Raw genomic sequence first — 17,652 nt, 5'->3', positions numbered from 1 at the left:
TTGTTAGCAATTTCTTTTAAAATGTGAGTTTGCTATGACACGTTTCGTTTTGTTTGCGTTTGTTGTAAGATATAATGTCACTGGTGTGCTTTATCTTCAGAGGTTCATGCACCAAACCCCTTCGAATGTTTGGCACAATAACACAACGAATTAGCAGGTTTTCATCAAATAATTTGGTAGCGCGTGGAAATTCTTAGAGCCCCCAGGGCTTCTTGTTTTATTTATAAAGCTCTTCTGCTAAAAAAAAATATAAGTTTTTTAAAGGCTAAAATACACGGTAAGTTTAAACGGACCGTTTAGTTGTAAAAAAAACTTATAAGTTCATTTGCAAATATTTCAAATTCAATAGCTCAAACAAAGGTCTCAAATTTATATCGGGTCAATATATACAGTGAATAATGTTAGCAGAATTATGTGCCAATACAAGTATTTAAACAATCGGTCATAACGCCAAAAAAACTATCATTTTTTCATAAATCTGAGATTAAAAGTTAACTTGGTTAATGACAACAACATTAAAAAGTCAAGATATAGAAATATTCAGAGAAGTCCACGAAAAAGGCAATACTTTTACCTGATTGTTGTAGGTGCAAGATAATTATGTTTTTCCTAGCCCTGTCCAGGATTTGAACCTGGATCTCTCATTTGCATGAGTGTCATAGCCATTAGACCAACAGGGCATGAATATATATATATATATATATGAAAAACTTTACATGTGTATCTTATATATGCTCACATAGCCTTTTTACTAACTAGGCAGGGGGACCTGGCGTTGATTATGTCTGGTTTAGTCACAAGTAACTATAACACCTGGCGCGATTTATACGTTTTGTAAACTGTGCCACACATTCACGTGGAGCGCTTTAGTACATGCAGTATATATATGATAAATTATGTGAAGCACACATAACAGTAAGATGTCTCAGGTGTAATATATTTTTTAAATAATAACTTTTTTGCAAAAATACAGTTTATATGTTGTGCCCATCTTAGCGAATTTTTTCAAAATGTTTCTGGCAAAACTTAAAAAGTGAATTTCAATCCAGGGTGAGTGCTTAGTACAGGTATGTTGCACATCCATATAGATTTAATACCATTTCAAACAAAAGATTAGCTTAAACTTCTGTTAAATAGAAACACAGGTAACAGCTTGTTGTTAACACAGGGCTGAGTGATTTGTACAGGTATACTGTTTCGCACATACGTTTCGGCACAATACCCATTTCTAAAAACCTATCCTAACTTCAGTTCAAACAAACAGACAGTTAACAACCTGTTCTTATCCTACGCAGCTAAAACAATTTTATATACTTTGTGGAAAATTTTGTAACATTTAAAAATAAAAATACAGTTTATAACGTGTTTTTAGCTTCTCTAAGCAAAAAACCCCCGCAATATTTAATGCAAAAAGTTTCTCTTAAATATTAAAAATTAAACACGGCACTATGATTGAGTGTATTATCTCACTCACTGTGTAGAGCTATAGCCAGAAAATCTATTTCTTTGTAGCTAGCTAGTTTTATACTAGCCATTATGATATTGTTTTATCTTTTTTATGCTATTAGCTAGCTAGCTCTTCAATTCAAGTAGCTCTAGCTAGCTATTTAAGTTCTATTATTGCGGAGAGAAGCGGAGGGCGCGTCAGCGCCCGGAGCGTAGCGGAGCCCATTTCCTCATTAAATAAGCCAAATATAAAAGAAAAAGTAAGCACGGTGGAGAGTATATAGGATTTCTATACGATTTCCGCGCCCCGTCCCCCTATACATCAAAAATATCAAAAATCGGTCGTTTTGGGGCCTAGTCTCCCAGCGATTTCATATGGTCATTCTTAAGTACGTTTTTCTAGTGAGCGAGACAACATGTTTTTAGCACGGCGATGGAGTTTTTGTTGTTTTTTAAATATGGTACCAAGCGTAAATGGTGCCGTTTGCAGTTTAGGTTAAATCTGCCTACACTTTTTAGCCACGTGATACATAAATCACTTTTACTAACATCACATGACATTTTCTCGGACACATAGCGCCTTAAACTCAATCTAAGCCATATCGCAACCAACGGAAGGGCTTGTTATGTTCAAGAAAGCGAAGAAAGAAAGGGTATGTAATGAACTCTTTCTTATTCTCACTCACACCTAAGGCTAGCATAAAACTACTCACTGAGCTGGAATAATAATAGAACTTAAATAGCTAGCTAGAGCTACTTGAATTGAAGAGCTAGCTAGCTAATAGCATAAAAAAGATAACTAGCCTTAGGTGTGAGTATAGAAATCCTATATACTCTCCACCGTGCTTACTTTTTCTTTTATATTTGGCTTATTTAATGAGGAAATGGGCTCCGCTACGCTCCGGGCGCTGACGCGCCCTCCGCTTCTCTCCGCAATCAATATAGAAAGTGTTGCGGAGAGGTTGCCAAGGCAAAGGCATTAAGCACGGCAAGGAAAGGGCAAAGGCAGGCAAGGAAATAGGAATAGGAATCAGGAAGGCAGGGGTAGGCAAGGCAAAGGCATTAAGCACGGCAAGGAAAGGGCACGGCAAAGGCAGGCAAGGAAACAGGAAGAGGAATCAGCAAGGCAGGGGTAGGCAAGACAGAGGTAGGACAGGGGTAGCAAGGAAAGGGCACGGCAAAGGCAGGCAAGGAAACAGGAAGAGGAATCAGCAAGGCAGGGGTAGGCAAGGCATGGGAGGCACAGGCAAGGGTACAGTAGGCAGGCACCAGAAACGGCAAAGGAAGAGTAAGGGTGTATTATTAAGCAGGGCAAGGTAAGGGCACGGCAAAGAAACAGGAAACAGCAAAGCAGGGATAAATTAGGCATGGGAAGCGTAGGCAAAGGCATTAAGGACGGCAAGGAAAAGGCACGGTAAGTACCGGCAAGGCAAGAGAAATGTCTGCTTTATGTAGGTTCCCTTTATTTAAACCCCTTCTATTAAGCCCCCCCGTCTAAAACCTCCCTAATTTATCCCCTCCCCCGCGGGGGCTAAAAAGAGGAATTACGGTATTAGTATTAGAGGTGTTAGAAAAAAAAAATCTGAGATAAGATGTATAATTTTAACCCTCTTTCCCCACCGGTCTAGCTATCCAGGCGAGACATAAAAATTATGCTTTGTAACAATTGTGGTTTCTAACAGCGGTATTTTATGAATAGCGATAGCGAAAATAGGACTAAAGTTTTTCTACTCTTACCCTCACCCTATAAGAACAAAAAACGAAAGGACAATTGGGCAGTTAATTAATGAAGTGCGGAGCAATCATATACTTAAATCAACACCTTTTAATCTAATGTGGAAACAACTTAAAAAGAACTAGTCGGTGGCCCGTGGAAAAATCCACGGTTCGTCCGTCTTTTTTATACAGCACTGCGTGCGTCTCGCTACTTGCGCAGCTAAGCTACCATTTTGCGTTACAGACAGAAGGACAGACGTAAACGGGTATTATAATATAGATAAAAACGATTAAATGGAATAGAATTCTTTAATTCATACTAATAAAATAAAGTAATAAATAATTAGAAGGGTTAACCTTCAGTAGAACGAGAGGAGAGCAACTTCGAAGTCTGTGTCTCAGGCGGATGTTAACTGAAGCACTTGCTATAAAACGTAATTGACGAAGAAACAGGAATTATAGGATTTACGGGACCTTAAAAAATCAATGCTACAAATGATTGCACGATGAAACTTTGTAGACAACTCATAACAATTTTAACTATCTTTATTGTGAATATCACATCACAATCTCTCGTTTGTATTTTGTGGACCGGAAATGATGACCATTTTACCCAAATACCATTTGTAGTGTATATCCGCGTATATTTTACATATTAGACCGTTTAGTTACTCAAAAATTACTTTTGTCACTGACTTATGGAGTACGAAATTCTAAATCAAAAGGACTTGTTCTTGTTGAGATCTTACGTCATTCTACTAAAGGTTAACAGACGAAATTAAAAAAAAACAAAAAAACATTAGTAAGGTCTGATACGACCCCCCCGACCCCCCCGACCACGTTGACCTCCACGACCGCGTCGGCCACCACGACTGCTTCCTTCACCCTTGCTTTTTCGGAATTCTCTTCCGCCATTATGGACCCAACGTCCAAACACCTCAGCCTCCATTGAACCACTGTGGGTCAATCTGTACCTTAAAAATCGAGTCCAGACATTCACTAAAGGAAAAATAAAGGAAAGGTTAATTCAATAAATTTCATAGATAAAACTGAAGTATATATACCATAGTTTAATTACGTAACACGAACTTTGAACATTTGAAAATTGATATCTTACTTAATTCCACGTCTGGCGATGTTTCCGTGGCATCTTCCCCCTCCGTCCATTCCACACCACCTTGCTTGAGCCACCGGCCAAACGATCTGTACCCCGTTGACCCGGGATGTTTAATACGGTGCTCGATGAATTTACCATAAAGCGCGACTTAAAAGGACGAATATTTGCGATAAGTTTTTTATTCATGCATACGACTAATGATAACAATAACGATAATATACTTACCAAGTTGGCAATCAATTTGACCTTCAATTTGACCTTCCATTTTTTGTTATTTTTTGTTTTGCTAAAAAATACAAATGAAGCAGTTGCAAAAATCACAAAACAGGCCATTTTTTCTTCACTTTTATTTTGATTTCGAATACTTTCAGTTTGTATTTGTTTATGTAGCGCTCTTATGTTCGGTAACCACCAGTCTTTGGAGAGGAGGGTTAGTATTTTTGGTACATATAATATCAGAAAAGGGGGTCTAATTGGAAGTAATTAAGATTTACTGCTAGGGTGCTTTTAGGTACTTCATAATTTCCCGCAAACTACAGCATGCTCTATTTCGGTATTTATATTTTTTTACAGATATGTTATCATTCGGTCCCTTGATAATCTGGTTCAGACGATATAGTCAAATAATTCAAAAAGCCTTCTATATACTTGTATTTTTAATTTAATACAACTTTTCACAAAATTGATTTTTTTTCTCTTCTTTAACTGTTAACGTTAAAATTTATGATCTATTATATATAGTGCTAGGTAATTTAGGAAAATAATAATGAAAATCGTGACAAAATAGAGACATATCTAAGGCCTACTTTATACAGGTATAATAGCATCGCATCAAAATGATTTCAACAGACCAGTACGTATGCAGAAGATGTTATAATGTAAATAGGCAATCAGCTTCCTGTCACTGAAACATCGTACTAGATCTGAATTCCACACGACATTAATGCGACTGTATAAACTAGACATAACAAACTAACAAGCTAAATATATTAACTGCAATACTTCTAATGAATTTTTCCAATATGCAAAGTTCTCATGAGCAACAACTATACTAATATTTGATATACACAGGGGCTGATCCAGAAATTTATTTTGGCGTCGATAGCGCCGCAGATAGAAAAACCTTTAGGGCAACAAAAATACATGGCTTTAGCATATCGTTTTCTTTTTTAGTATAGAACATAGTTTCTTTATGAACATATATATCTTCTCTGTGATTGAAGATATATATATAAATATAATATGAGATATAAAATATCCAGAAAATAAGAAATAATGCAATTCTCAAGCATTTTAAATTATGTGTTTCTAAGTTGGGCGCCCAAATTAGATGTCCCCAAAATCGGTATACCGATGTCCAAATTGGCTTGGATCAGCCCTTGATACACAAAGAAATGTAACAAGTCTACTTTATAACGCTCACAATATGCTAGATAAAGCAAAAAGGAAAATATGACCTTATTGATACTAATTTTTCGCGCACTGGAAAAAAAATTATTATTTTGCGTAATAATTTTCGCGCAATAGTAATAGTAATGAATTTCGCGCGGATTTATTTTTATGCACAAAATTCAATTCCCCCAAAAATTCCGAGCTGAAAGTGACGGCCAAACCCTTCATATAGCCGAGCTTTCTAAGAATAGCCTCGTTTTCAAAATAATTATTTTCTTTAAATCTAAATAAAATCCAACTAGAATATTATATTGCTCTAAAAACTTCATTTTTGTCATGATAATTTGATATTCTATCTGAATATCTTTATTAGAAGAGCATAAAACTTTTATAAAATTTTGGATGACGTCATAATTATTATAATTTATGAAATTCGGGAAAGGTATTATATTTTTGCGCTTTATAATTTTCGCGCAAAACCTAACTTTTTTGCACAAATACGCAAAATTAGTACGAATAAGGTATTGAAATTCGTTTTTCAAAAAGAAGTATTCTACAAGAATGAATTTTTGCAAAATCGACAAAAACGTGCTAAATTAATTCCCTTATGGTAGCTAAATTTTTAATGACTAAACTCAAAAATAATCTATGTAGCAACTTATCTAGCCTACTTTATACAGCCATCTCGATTTGAATTCTAGGTGACGTTAATGCTGCCGTAAAAGTAGACCTAAGACACAAGTTTAAACTGTCTATTAACTGCAATACTCGCAAGGTTCTAACAATTTTTCTCACTTTGAAACTTCGTTGTGACTAACAACCATGAAGGATCCTATAACGGTTAAATACTATACTAATAACTGATATAAGTAAGGGGGATTATTTGAGGATTATGATGATTGAAAAATTGTGTAAATGCTGAAAAATAAAGTTAAGACAATTACATTTCCTAACACAGGCTAGAACTAAGCATCTATCACTTCCCACCCTCATTGCTATGATTTTAGAAAAAAGCTTGTAGAGTATATGCTTACCAAATAAATCCTTCATGTATGTTTCATTGATACCATTGCCAGGGTGCGTCATGGATACCATTGTTAGTGTACAGAATTTTCCTAAATGATTTACAAATTTACATTATGAATTGCGCAGTCCAAAAATTAAATGACATGACAAGTATCATTTGGCCGTCCTAACTCACTGTGAAAGAGTAGTTATGAAAAATAATGATATGAAAAATTAAAAAAAAATTCACTGGCGGTACAATCTCTTAATAATGTCACATTTTATACAGAAGTGAAATTGAAACGAGTGTGGTTTCAAAATTGTTAAATTAACTTAAAAATTACATTACATAATGAAAATGGCAGTCCCACCTATGAAATATAAAATTAATTAATAAGAGCTACTTATCTGGTTGTTTTTCATTTAAAATAACTGCCACGTTATATCTTCCATTAGAATTTGAAAAAACTTGCTAACGTCTTCTACAAATTCCTTGGAATTTTTTTTATAGTACCTGAAAACAGAAAAAAAGACAAAAGCGAGCAACAAAGGAACAGGAAGTGTACAGTATCAGTGAAATTACAAAATACATTAATTTTCAAATATTTGGTGCTAATTTGATTCCTTTTTAACTGATTGTACCTTATGCGTATAACTTATTTTTGTGGATTTGGCTGAAAACCGCAAAACTAAGATCTGTGAAAAATTTAAAATCTCTTATCCGTAAAAATGTTCTATTTGTTCGTACTTCAAACCTAAACCTCAGACATTGAGTTCTTTGTTTCACATTTGAAAATACTTTTTTCTGAATACCTTTACTAATCTTTTGGCATGTGCAAAAATTTATTTCTCATATTTCTGGAAAACGAAGTCATCTAAAAATATAGCATTTTGGGCCAGCACCACAAAAATTTTGTATGCATAAGGTATTAATTGCCGGTCTCCTCCATCCCCTTACAACCGGACCTATCCTCACCAATATATCTCCTTAATGTCCTCACATAATTTTTAGGTTTTTTCCTTCATGGTTTGAAATCAAGACTGTGTGATATCTTAGGGGATCATAGTATCATTATGGTCAGTTAAAAATTATTTTCATTGTTATATAGTGAAAGTCTTTCCATAGTACTGATTTTGAGGAATATTAAAGTGTCAAATTTGACATTTCAGGATTTACTGACATTGGTTACAAAAGTCAATGATGATGATACTTAATTTGTAAAATAAAAATAAAAACACAAAAATTGTTTTGGTGAACTTAGTAAAACTTGAAACTTAGTAATATGAACCCCCTGGGATAATTGTAAGTATACATACTATACACGGAACTAAATGTTTAGAATGTCATACACATTAACACATAAAATTTAGTACAAAAAAAGGGGAGGAAACCAAGAAGTGACCCACTTTTAAATTGACTTAGCTTAATGTTAAAAACCTTTTGTTTTACATTCTTAGAAGGAAAAAAGACAAGAAGGTAAATCAACTTAAAAGTCAGGTTACAAACTTGATTATATTAGGGCCTTCAGTAACTTAAGACTTGGTATGTGTTAATGAGCATGTATTTTAGACAAAAAGCCTTGTAAATAAAAGATTTTTCAGTGTTAAATAAAATTTAAATTTGATGCACAAATTATCAAAATTTTAAGAAACTCTGAGTGCACACAAATGCTTAGGCTTCTTACAAAAAACGAGGATTAATTTGCCTTTAAATTGAGTTTGTTGATAATAATCACACATCTTGATGCCTGATTTTAGGCAGAGTATTTTTAGTTTATTTTAACCATGATTCTTGGATACAGCTTACTATACATTGATATTAAATCGAGTATCTGACTTCGGCTTATTACATCCAATAATTACGAATTCATGGGCAGACGGTTGTTTTGAGAAACAACTATTCTGTCTGTTGAACTAAAAACTTGTACCATGATTCTTGGATACAGCTTACTACACATTGATATTAGATCAAGTGTTTGACTTCGCCTTATTACATCCAATAATTACGAATTCATGGGCAGACGGTTGTTTTGAGAAACAACTATTCTGTCTGTCGAACTAAAAATGTTTACCATGATTCTTGGATACAGCTTACTACACATTGATATTAGATCAAGTGTTTGACTTCGGCTTATTACATCCAATAATTACGAATTCATGGGCAGACGGTTGTTTTGAGAAACAACTATTCTGTCTGTTGAATTAAAAATGTTTACCATGATTCTTGGATACAGCTTACTATACATTGATATTATAATCAAGTATTTGACTTCGGCTTATTACATCCAATAATTACGAATTCATGGGCAGACGGTTTTTATTTTGTTTATTTTCTAAATCAAAACTTTACTTCGCATATTGATTTCACAACAAATATATGAACATATACAATGTTTTTTAATGTATATTATCTGCAACATAGGTTAATTTCAGTTGTGATTATCATTATGATTGAGATGTGCATATAATACATGAGCAATCTGCAGATGGTGAAGGACAAACTGCATCTTCAATATCGTCATCGCAAAACTCGTCAAGGTCTTTCAGCAAGTTAATATACTTTACTATAGTGATATCAAATTTTTTGATGGTTTCATTTGATAATGCTTTCAGCCGTTGCTCTTCCTCTTGTCTGGCTTTCATACGAGGATGTGTATTAACGTACAAGAGACGTTCTTGAGTAATTGGCTCGACAAGTGCCCAATTCCTTTCTTTTTCGCATCTTGAAAATGCAGTGTAAGCTGTACCAAGGTTATTTTTTTCCATCTGAATTGATTGTTGTAACTTGATACGCATGTGGGTGGCAGTTTTACCATCTCCAATCGACATACCCTGACTTTTAGCAATTGTTATCGCATATCCTGGCATCAATGGCAGGCCATTTCTGCTGCAACAATTAGATTCACATCGACCTTCAACAGCAGTAATTGGTATCCATGTTGGATGTTCTGGAATCCATATTGGGCCTTTATAATTTGGGAAATCGACAATGACAGCTATAGGAAATTCAGGTGGTGACATATTTGGCGAATAAAGGATTGCAATTACTTTTCCCATCGCACCATTATTAAGACCGAGGCCCGTAAGACCTTTTTGGTTCTTAGTGAGTATTACAGTTGCACCAACTGCCATTAAAGATCTCAGCGGTATTTGACCCAGTTGCTTATCAGTCAAAGAGTGGTGTTTACCACGGCCTCTTGATGGAATTACAGCAACAGGCACACCAAGGCTAGCTAATTTATTGTGATTTTCCTCATTAACTTCATTCCATGTTTCCATCAATGTAAGGACGCGACCATGCGAAAAGTTACATTTTTCGGTTTGTGGCAAAGCATCTTCGTAACGACTATTTATATCTTGCCAGTCTTGTTGAGTGATCGATCCATTACGTATTCTAAGTAGTCGCTGCAAAAGAGCTAACTGATCTGGGCCTTGACGCATTGTTTCTGTAAGAACAATAACATCTTGAAACGAGCGATAGATTGCATAGCCAGCAAAGTTGATTGTCGAATCATCGTGTTTTGGTGGCTGATGTAGATCCAAAGCACGAATTGGTCCAAGCTGACCAAGGTCACCAAAGAAATTGACAGCTGGTACACCACCATAATAATTATCAAAGTCTCCCGTAGCCTCGCATAATCTTTGGCTGCACCAGGCCACAAGAAGCTTCGACTGCATGCTACGTTCATCAATATTAAGTTGAAATAATTTCAGTTCATTGTTTTCATGCATACCTGTATACTTTCTCAGCTTTCTTAGAGATACATCACCCAACGGATAGTCAGAAAGCTGGACAGAATTTAAATTCTTATCTTTTTTCAGTTTGTGTGGTGGTGGAGTCATTGAATGTATAGTGCGACCATTAGGTATGAGGACTGATGCTGCACCAGTTGGGGCCAAGTTCATAACAGCAGAATTTCGCTTAAAAATACGCCGAACGATTCTGGTGAGCGCAGTAATGATGAATGTTTTCCCAACACCAGCTGTTCCTTGTATTAATAAACGTAATGGCTGGGTACCTGTTGGCAAAGTTCCTTTTGCAACTTGCAATAAATGCTGAAGATTTATACCAATGACTGTTCTCTGTAATTCATTAGCATTTAAGATGTTTATTTGGGGTAAGGTACAAACATCAGCCAGCTGCAATTCATTTCTTTCTGCTTCTTCAGATATAGATTGTAACCATGTGTCAGCATTAATTGGCCATTGACTACCAAAACTTTGAATTGCATAATTATTCCAATCAAATGTAGGCCCTCCATTGGGAAGAACTTGTTGTACATCCGGCTCATTGATATCAGCAACGTGATGCCTTGCAATATCTCTCATTATCGCTCTGCCTATGTTCATTTGTGCAATGACTGAATTTTGGGAACTTTGAGAACTTGCATCTGTATATTGTGATGATTGACATGAAGACTGATTATCGGTTTCATTATTGATTACACGAGTGTGACTTTGTTTTCTCTCACTCTTTTTATCGAATGATTGTTTAGCCTCCTTCAATGCATCTATTAATATAGGGGGACAGTTTTCAGTTTGAACAAAGGAAGCCAAAGCAGCAGCAAATGACTCATGTTGTCCCTTCAATTCTTCAGTATTATGCCACGTTCCAACAGAAAATATAACAAGCATAGCTTTTGCATAGTCCTCAGTAACAGGCCAAACAGGTTTTGTAGATATTCCTGTAAAAACTGGCACGTGATCTACTTTGCAGGTACAATTACATTTCTTGCTCCAGTTCCATAATGATATTTCTGGCTCAGTTTCTCTACGCTTATCGCTCAAGTATTTATCCAATGTGCTATTCTTTGTAACGGTTCCATCTTCACCAGACGTATCCAATGCTCGGAAGCCACTGATACCAATGTATCGAAAATTCCTGGTACATCTAGTCAAACGGCCACCACTATTAATAAAATCTGCCGCAGCACCTGGTACATCTACTAGACCAGCAATTTTTTGAAGTAGTCGTTGAGCCAAATTTTTAACAGTGCTTCCATCAGCAGTGTTTTCAATGAGATGCCGATAAACATGTACCAAATCTTCAGTTGAGGCTGCCCCCTTGCAAGCATAACCAGCAATGTATTTTTGAAGAGCCAGAAGATCCTGATCGATAATGACTTGACTGTCACAATTTGCTAGCCAACTAAGCAGACGTGTTTTAACATGCATCATTAGGCGAGGATGATCGCGTGGTCCCTCATATCTAGGATGTTCCCCTTTTGTTATGACAGCATGAAAAGGATGAATCTCTTTGCCACTTGTTTTTTTGGTTTGTGGATCAAGATCACCAAAATGAAAACGACAGTACTTTTTTGGAGCGGTATCCTTTTCCTTATTATTCTTACGACGATAACGCAAACAACTGGAATTACAATTATGGAGACCTATTCTATTAACAAGATAAGTATGTTGCTCTCTTATACCACCTTCATGGTTAGCGACATCTGCAAGTTCTTGCGCCAATGGGTTATGGTCTGGAGGAGCTTGACTCCCTTCTGGTGTTGGCCATTGATTTTTGTTTGGAACCCAAGTTCTAATTCCAGAGGTATCTATAATTTCATTCCCCCCAGCAGGATGCAGTGAAGTAAATATGGGTGAAAAAATGTCATCACTGTCTTCATTTGTGGTTTGCAACCAATTTTGAAGTTCTTGTGCAGCAGTTTGGGATGCTTGTGAGTCAGGTACATCATTCGACAATCCATCCATGATTGTTTTGACCTTTTGAGCGTGTTTAGAGGACGATATAATTGCGTGACCATGTATCTCACCTCGACCTTTAGCGAATTCATATCGCCACCAACTATCATTATATTGAAACACTTTCTTGTCGACTGTGGCAAAGTAATTTATAGTCCTTGCATCAAAATACTGTGTGACGATATGAAGATTTTGTAGAATCATTTCCCGCTTGAATTTGCTGTCGTTTTCCATTTGTTGCCGCACAGTATCTTCGTTTAAATTGTTTATTAAGGCATGATACTTAATAAGTAATTCATGTAATGGTTTCCAATGGAATTCTGCACAACTGTTGGTATCAAAATAGCCCGGTAAATCGCCAAACTCCTTTCGTCTGAAAAACAATAGAGCATCCACTTTTTTTTTTTGGTCTCTCCAGTATGGATCAGTATTCACCAGGTTTTTTCCAATACTAATAATTTTTCGTGGAACTGAATCATCGTCATTTTGTAAATTATCTCTCAGTTCAGCAATTGTGAGATGTGCATCATTTAATTGTTGGGAAACAAGAAAGCTACCCTGCTGTAGTGCTTGCATTCGTAAGCGCATATTCAATAAGAAAAATTTTAAGTATGGATGACGCGCTACACGATTATCAGAACAATAATATATATGTTCGATGTATTCTTCAAAGTTAATTTTACTCAACCTTGGAACCGTTAAGTCACAATTTCCATTAATAAAAACAGTTGGGTATGCCATAGTAAAAAAACCAGGAGTTTTTAATTCTCGAATAGGCTGCTCTCGTGTAAATTCCAAATTTGCATTCGCAATTGTGCCATGTTCAAGAGCTTGATTAACTGCATCCTCAGAGCCCAAGAGCTTCTGCAGTATTGTTCGCAACTCTTTGTCAGCATCTTTAGATTCAAGTGGACAAACTAAACCAGAACGGGTTATACTTTCATCATCTTGAGGTAAGTTTTCCAGAAATTGATTTTCAGCAGGACCCTTGTCTTCCTCTGGTATAATATGTGGCATTTCAACAACAGGCAAGCCAGGTAATTCAGAACGCATCTCTGGTAAATTTTGAATGCGGTCATATTTTATCGAAACATCCTTATAGTACTCATTCGGTAGGAACTGAAAGTAGCGTCCTTTTAAAGGTTTGTCAATGTGATCAGAGCCATTGTATAGATGTTCACTATTAGTATCTGGATATTCAGTGCCACCTTCTGGGTATCCAAAACACAGCCCTCGTAATGCATTTTCAACTTTACCCCTTTGCACAGTATACTGTTGAACTGAATTTCGAGTTCCTTTTTTTTTAATAACCACTATTCCAACCTGAGATGGTAACGATGGCAATTCTTTAGCAATTTGCATTCTCTGAGGAAAACTGATACAATGTCCTTTTGATGCAAGCATGCCATATCGCAGGAGGTGTATATTCATGATAACAGTGATACGACGAATCAATGCTACTTCCAGTATGGTCAAATTTTGAAGATATGGTGGTACCGGTAAAAAATGCATATCGTTATGGCGGATGTTATCGTGTAATGGGCCCAAATCATCATCATCAACTGACAGTATACCGGAAAATCTAGCAGGTGTTGTTACATTCTTTTTAAAACGACTAAGGCTCTCCCGATGACACCTGTCACACCTTTCATCGCTGAAAATTTTCCAAGGCTTTACCGTAATTGGTTTTGTTTCATTTTCTGCAGTAGGACTGATAGGGGGAGTAGCATGAAATACTGGCCGGGTTTCACGACAAGTTTTACAGGTTGCCAAGCTATGTAACTTCTCACCTTCCTCAAACTGTATTACAGCTGCCACAACATCAGGATTTTGATGAATGGTGGAGGTTTCATTTCCATAAATTTGATCTTGGTCAGTGGTCTGGTTGTCTGTGACAATTGTAGGCACTGATTGTGTGGTTGGTAAATTATTCACCTGGTTGTGTGTAATAATTGGAAGTGTATTAGGTGGCGGGGCACATGTACGTTTACAGGCAGGTGGTTTTTTCAAATTAGCATTTTTCTGCTTATCCATGGCTGTTTTAGAAACGTTTTTTTTGCAGCTATAACTTATTCGCCTGTGTCTGTTTATTGTTTCGATACTTGTTTCATTAACTTTAGGTTCTTCGTATTTAATATTTAACTGAAGACACTTTAGCTTTAAAGCAGGTTCTTTATTATAATTTGGCTTGGGTTTAGGCTTGGGTTTAGGCTTGGATTTAGGCTTAACTCTTGTTGGTATTATAGCAGTAGACATATAAGATTTCATTATTTTCTCTACTAGGAGGTCTTGATTTTGATTCAAAGTAGTAACTTTCTTTTCACCAGGTTTTTGATTGGTTATATTTTCAGGATATTTCGATGATAAACGAGGAATTTTTTTAGATGGACTAAGTGGCGTGGATGATGGAACAGAAGGATTGCTCACATTGTCATCAAAGACCAAGGATTGGTAGTGATTTTCATTAACCCTTCCAAGCAAAATAAAAGCACCAGCAGTGGTACCATCAGTCAATAGATGTGCCATTTGTTGTTCACCAGCAATATTATGTGTTTCATCATGAGTAGGACTAATAAGGGTATATGGGTGTATTGCAGTACTGGTATCAGATGTTATTAAAATGTTGACACCCAGCATTATTGAAGCAGCTCGTATAAAAATTTCTACAACATCAACAGTAGACCTTGACTGAATTTGTAAGTCGCGTTCCCACTCTTCAGGACTTATTGATAAAAAGTCTCTGTTATTTTGAAAAATGCTTAAGTTACTATTTTTGCGAACAAATTTGACCACGGCTGCTCGTAGTTGGAGGTGATTTTGAAAGTGTAGTTCAGGGGAGACAATTTGTCTGATCTCAGGACGATTAAGTTGTTGTACTACTGCTCTATAAAAGCAGTTGCCATCCCCTATTGTCAATTCTCGATATGTTATATTTGACAGACCAATACTTCTAGCATAAGCAACTATATGATCAGCAGAATTTGGCTGATTTAGAAGATGGGTGGCATAAGATTCCTGTAGCGATATTTGGAAGTCAATATCGTTGTTATTAAAGGGTCCAGGATTGCTTTCAACGTCACCAGATAACAATAACATTAATTTCAAAGATGCAAGACTGATATTACAGCTGAGACAACACATGAAAATTACTGAAATAAAAAGTTTCAAAAAACTATTGAAGTTGTTATTATCCACCTTGTCAAAAAGCATTTCTGCATGGTTGTGCAAATTCATTGTTTCATTTTTAATATTTTTGGAGTGGCTAGCAGCTACATTATAAAAGGAACCGATAGTGGCACGATATGCTTGGACAGATATCATGATTAATTTGTCTTGATTGCTCTACGATGCTACAATTGACTACAATGTGCACAATTTCTATGATGCTACGGTTGCTTCCTAGCTGCAGTTAGAACCTAAATCAGATATAAACAGAAGTATATCTTTTTCCTTGCCGACTGTGGCAATGTAGTTATAGTCCTTGAATCAAAATACAGGACAGAGCAGGGGACAAAAAATAAGATATAAACAGTAAGCTACAACTACTACGATATAGCTATCTAGCTAGCTATATAATAGTACGCCAAAATGCAGGGACACAGCTGGGGACAAAAAATCCGATATAAAGATGCACCTAGCTGCAGTTTACACCTAGCTGAATGTGTTTTGTTTACTAACACAAAAGAGACGGACAAAATTATCAAATAATACTTATCCAATAATCCAGAAAGTATCAATTTCGTTCCAGCAAACAAACACAAGACACTCCGGTAAAATTCCAGAGGGTTTGAAAAAAGTGGCGCCAGAAAAGTATATTTCCGTCGCCTAAACCACGTGTTCTATTTTATCCAATTAAAGCGAAGAATTTTTGTGTTTGGAAAAATCTACGTGATCCATTTTGTCCAATCAATCGATGGAAAAAATGTTTGTTTTTGTAAAAACTATTTATAGTAGCAAATAGCAAATTTGCAGTTTGTTCAGGCGCAATATTTTACGGGCTAATGACATTACTTTTTGTTTATAATCTGACCAATCAGAAGCTGCTGAGATGTAAATAAACATGATATCCGGCGTCCGTGTGCCTACAGTTTTAATCCTATAGCTAGGCATTCCTAATCAGGGCAAAATTTGTTGACTCAGTATAATATGTGTAGCCAAAAGATATGAGCCTGTCAAGAACAATTCTTTTTTTTCAGCTACTTTTATACTAGCCAGCTAATTTAGTTTTATGCTCACTAACTTTAGTTAGGAAGCTAATGGTCTTTTTACATGTCTTTGCATTAGTTAGGACACGTAAGTGCTGGCAAGGCAAAGAAACGGCAGGGTAGGGGCAGCCACCCTAATAGAAACTCTTCTCCCATACAACTCAAAGATTACGTATACTCAATATGTCTAAGCTATGTATCATATTAGTCTAGGAGTAGAGAACATATTGAGGTACAAATAGTTCAAGTTCAATACCTAAAAAATGGCATTAAATTTGTTACAAGATCAATATAGAGTGAATCATCTTAGCAGAATTATGTGCCAATATAAGAATTTAAACAATTGGTCATAATGACAAAAAAATCATGTATATATTGATAAATTTGAGATTAAAAGTCAACTTGGTTCAAATGAATTTGAGAATATGGATTTTTACTAACTCTAACAACATTAAAAAGTCAAGGTAGAGAAATGATTAGAGAAGTCAACTAGAAAAGCATTATTTTTTAGTAAAAAAGTCTTTTTTGGTTTCTTGTGCCTACCAGGTTCATCAACACAAAACTTTTTAACAAAAAGTGACAGATCTATTACAAAAACAAAGCATTTGTGGGCTCTATAAATTAAAGTGATGAATGTATGTAACTCCCCCCTCTACAACTCAAAGATTACCTATTATACTCAATATATAGCTAATATCATATATGAATACCTGGTTGTTGTAGGTGCAAGATAATTATGTTTTTCCTAGCCCTGTCCAGGATTTGAACCTGAATCTCTCATTTGCATGAGTGTCATAGCCATTAGACCAGCAGGGCATAAATATATATATATACGAAACTTTACAGGTGAATATTATATACACTTAGGAATTTACAGCACACAGCCTAGTTAATTAACCTTTTGAGAAATGCTGGTCAAGTAACTGTGTTAAACGCTTGGTGGACCAATTAATATAAATTGTAAACTGCGCCTTAGTACAAGTTTTCATGACATTAGAATAAAAAGCTCTTATTCCAAACTGAACAGAAACTTCAAAAGTATAGCAATAAATTAGGCTAGCTTGGTAC

The 17,652-nt window shown here is 35.8% G+C and overlaps 1 protein-coding gene across 1 annotated transcript; it reads right to left on the bottom strand.

Moving 5' to 3' along the window:
- Positions 1-3,457: 3,457 nt before the first annotated feature.
- Positions 3,458-16,649, bottom strand: LOC130648690 (uncharacterized). The gene is made up of 4 exons (XM_057454749.1): positions 6,706-16,649; positions 4,505-4,565; positions 4,280-4,426; positions 3,458-4,161 (listed from the first exon to the last, which is right to left on the bottom strand). The coding sequence occupies exon 1, from the start codon at positions 15,698-15,700 to the stop codon at positions 9,122-9,124; it is 6,579 nt and encodes a 2,192-aa protein (XP_057310732.1). The 5' UTR covers positions 15,701-16,649; the 3' UTR covers positions 3,458-4,161; positions 4,280-4,426; positions 4,505-4,565; positions 6,706-9,121.
- Positions 16,650-17,652: the final 1,003 nt, after the last annotated feature.

The sequence above is a fragment of the Hydractinia symbiolongicarpus genome, chromosome 7 (assembly GCF_029227915.1).
Source record: "Hydractinia symbiolongicarpus strain clone_291-10 chromosome 7, HSymV2.1, whole genome shotgun sequence".
Taxonomy (NCBI): Eukaryota; Metazoa; Cnidaria; class Hydrozoa; order Anthoathecata; family Hydractiniidae; genus Hydractinia; species Hydractinia symbiolongicarpus.
The sequence above is the reverse complement of the archived record's forward strand: the minus strand, read 5'-3'. Positions and strand labels throughout refer to the sequence as shown.

What these genes read in the sequence shown, in the direction of transcription:
- LOC130648690 (XM_057454749.1), bottom strand. Translation starts at nt 15,700, where the DNA reads ATGATATCTGTCCAAGCATATCGTGCCACTATCGGTTCCTTTTATAAT.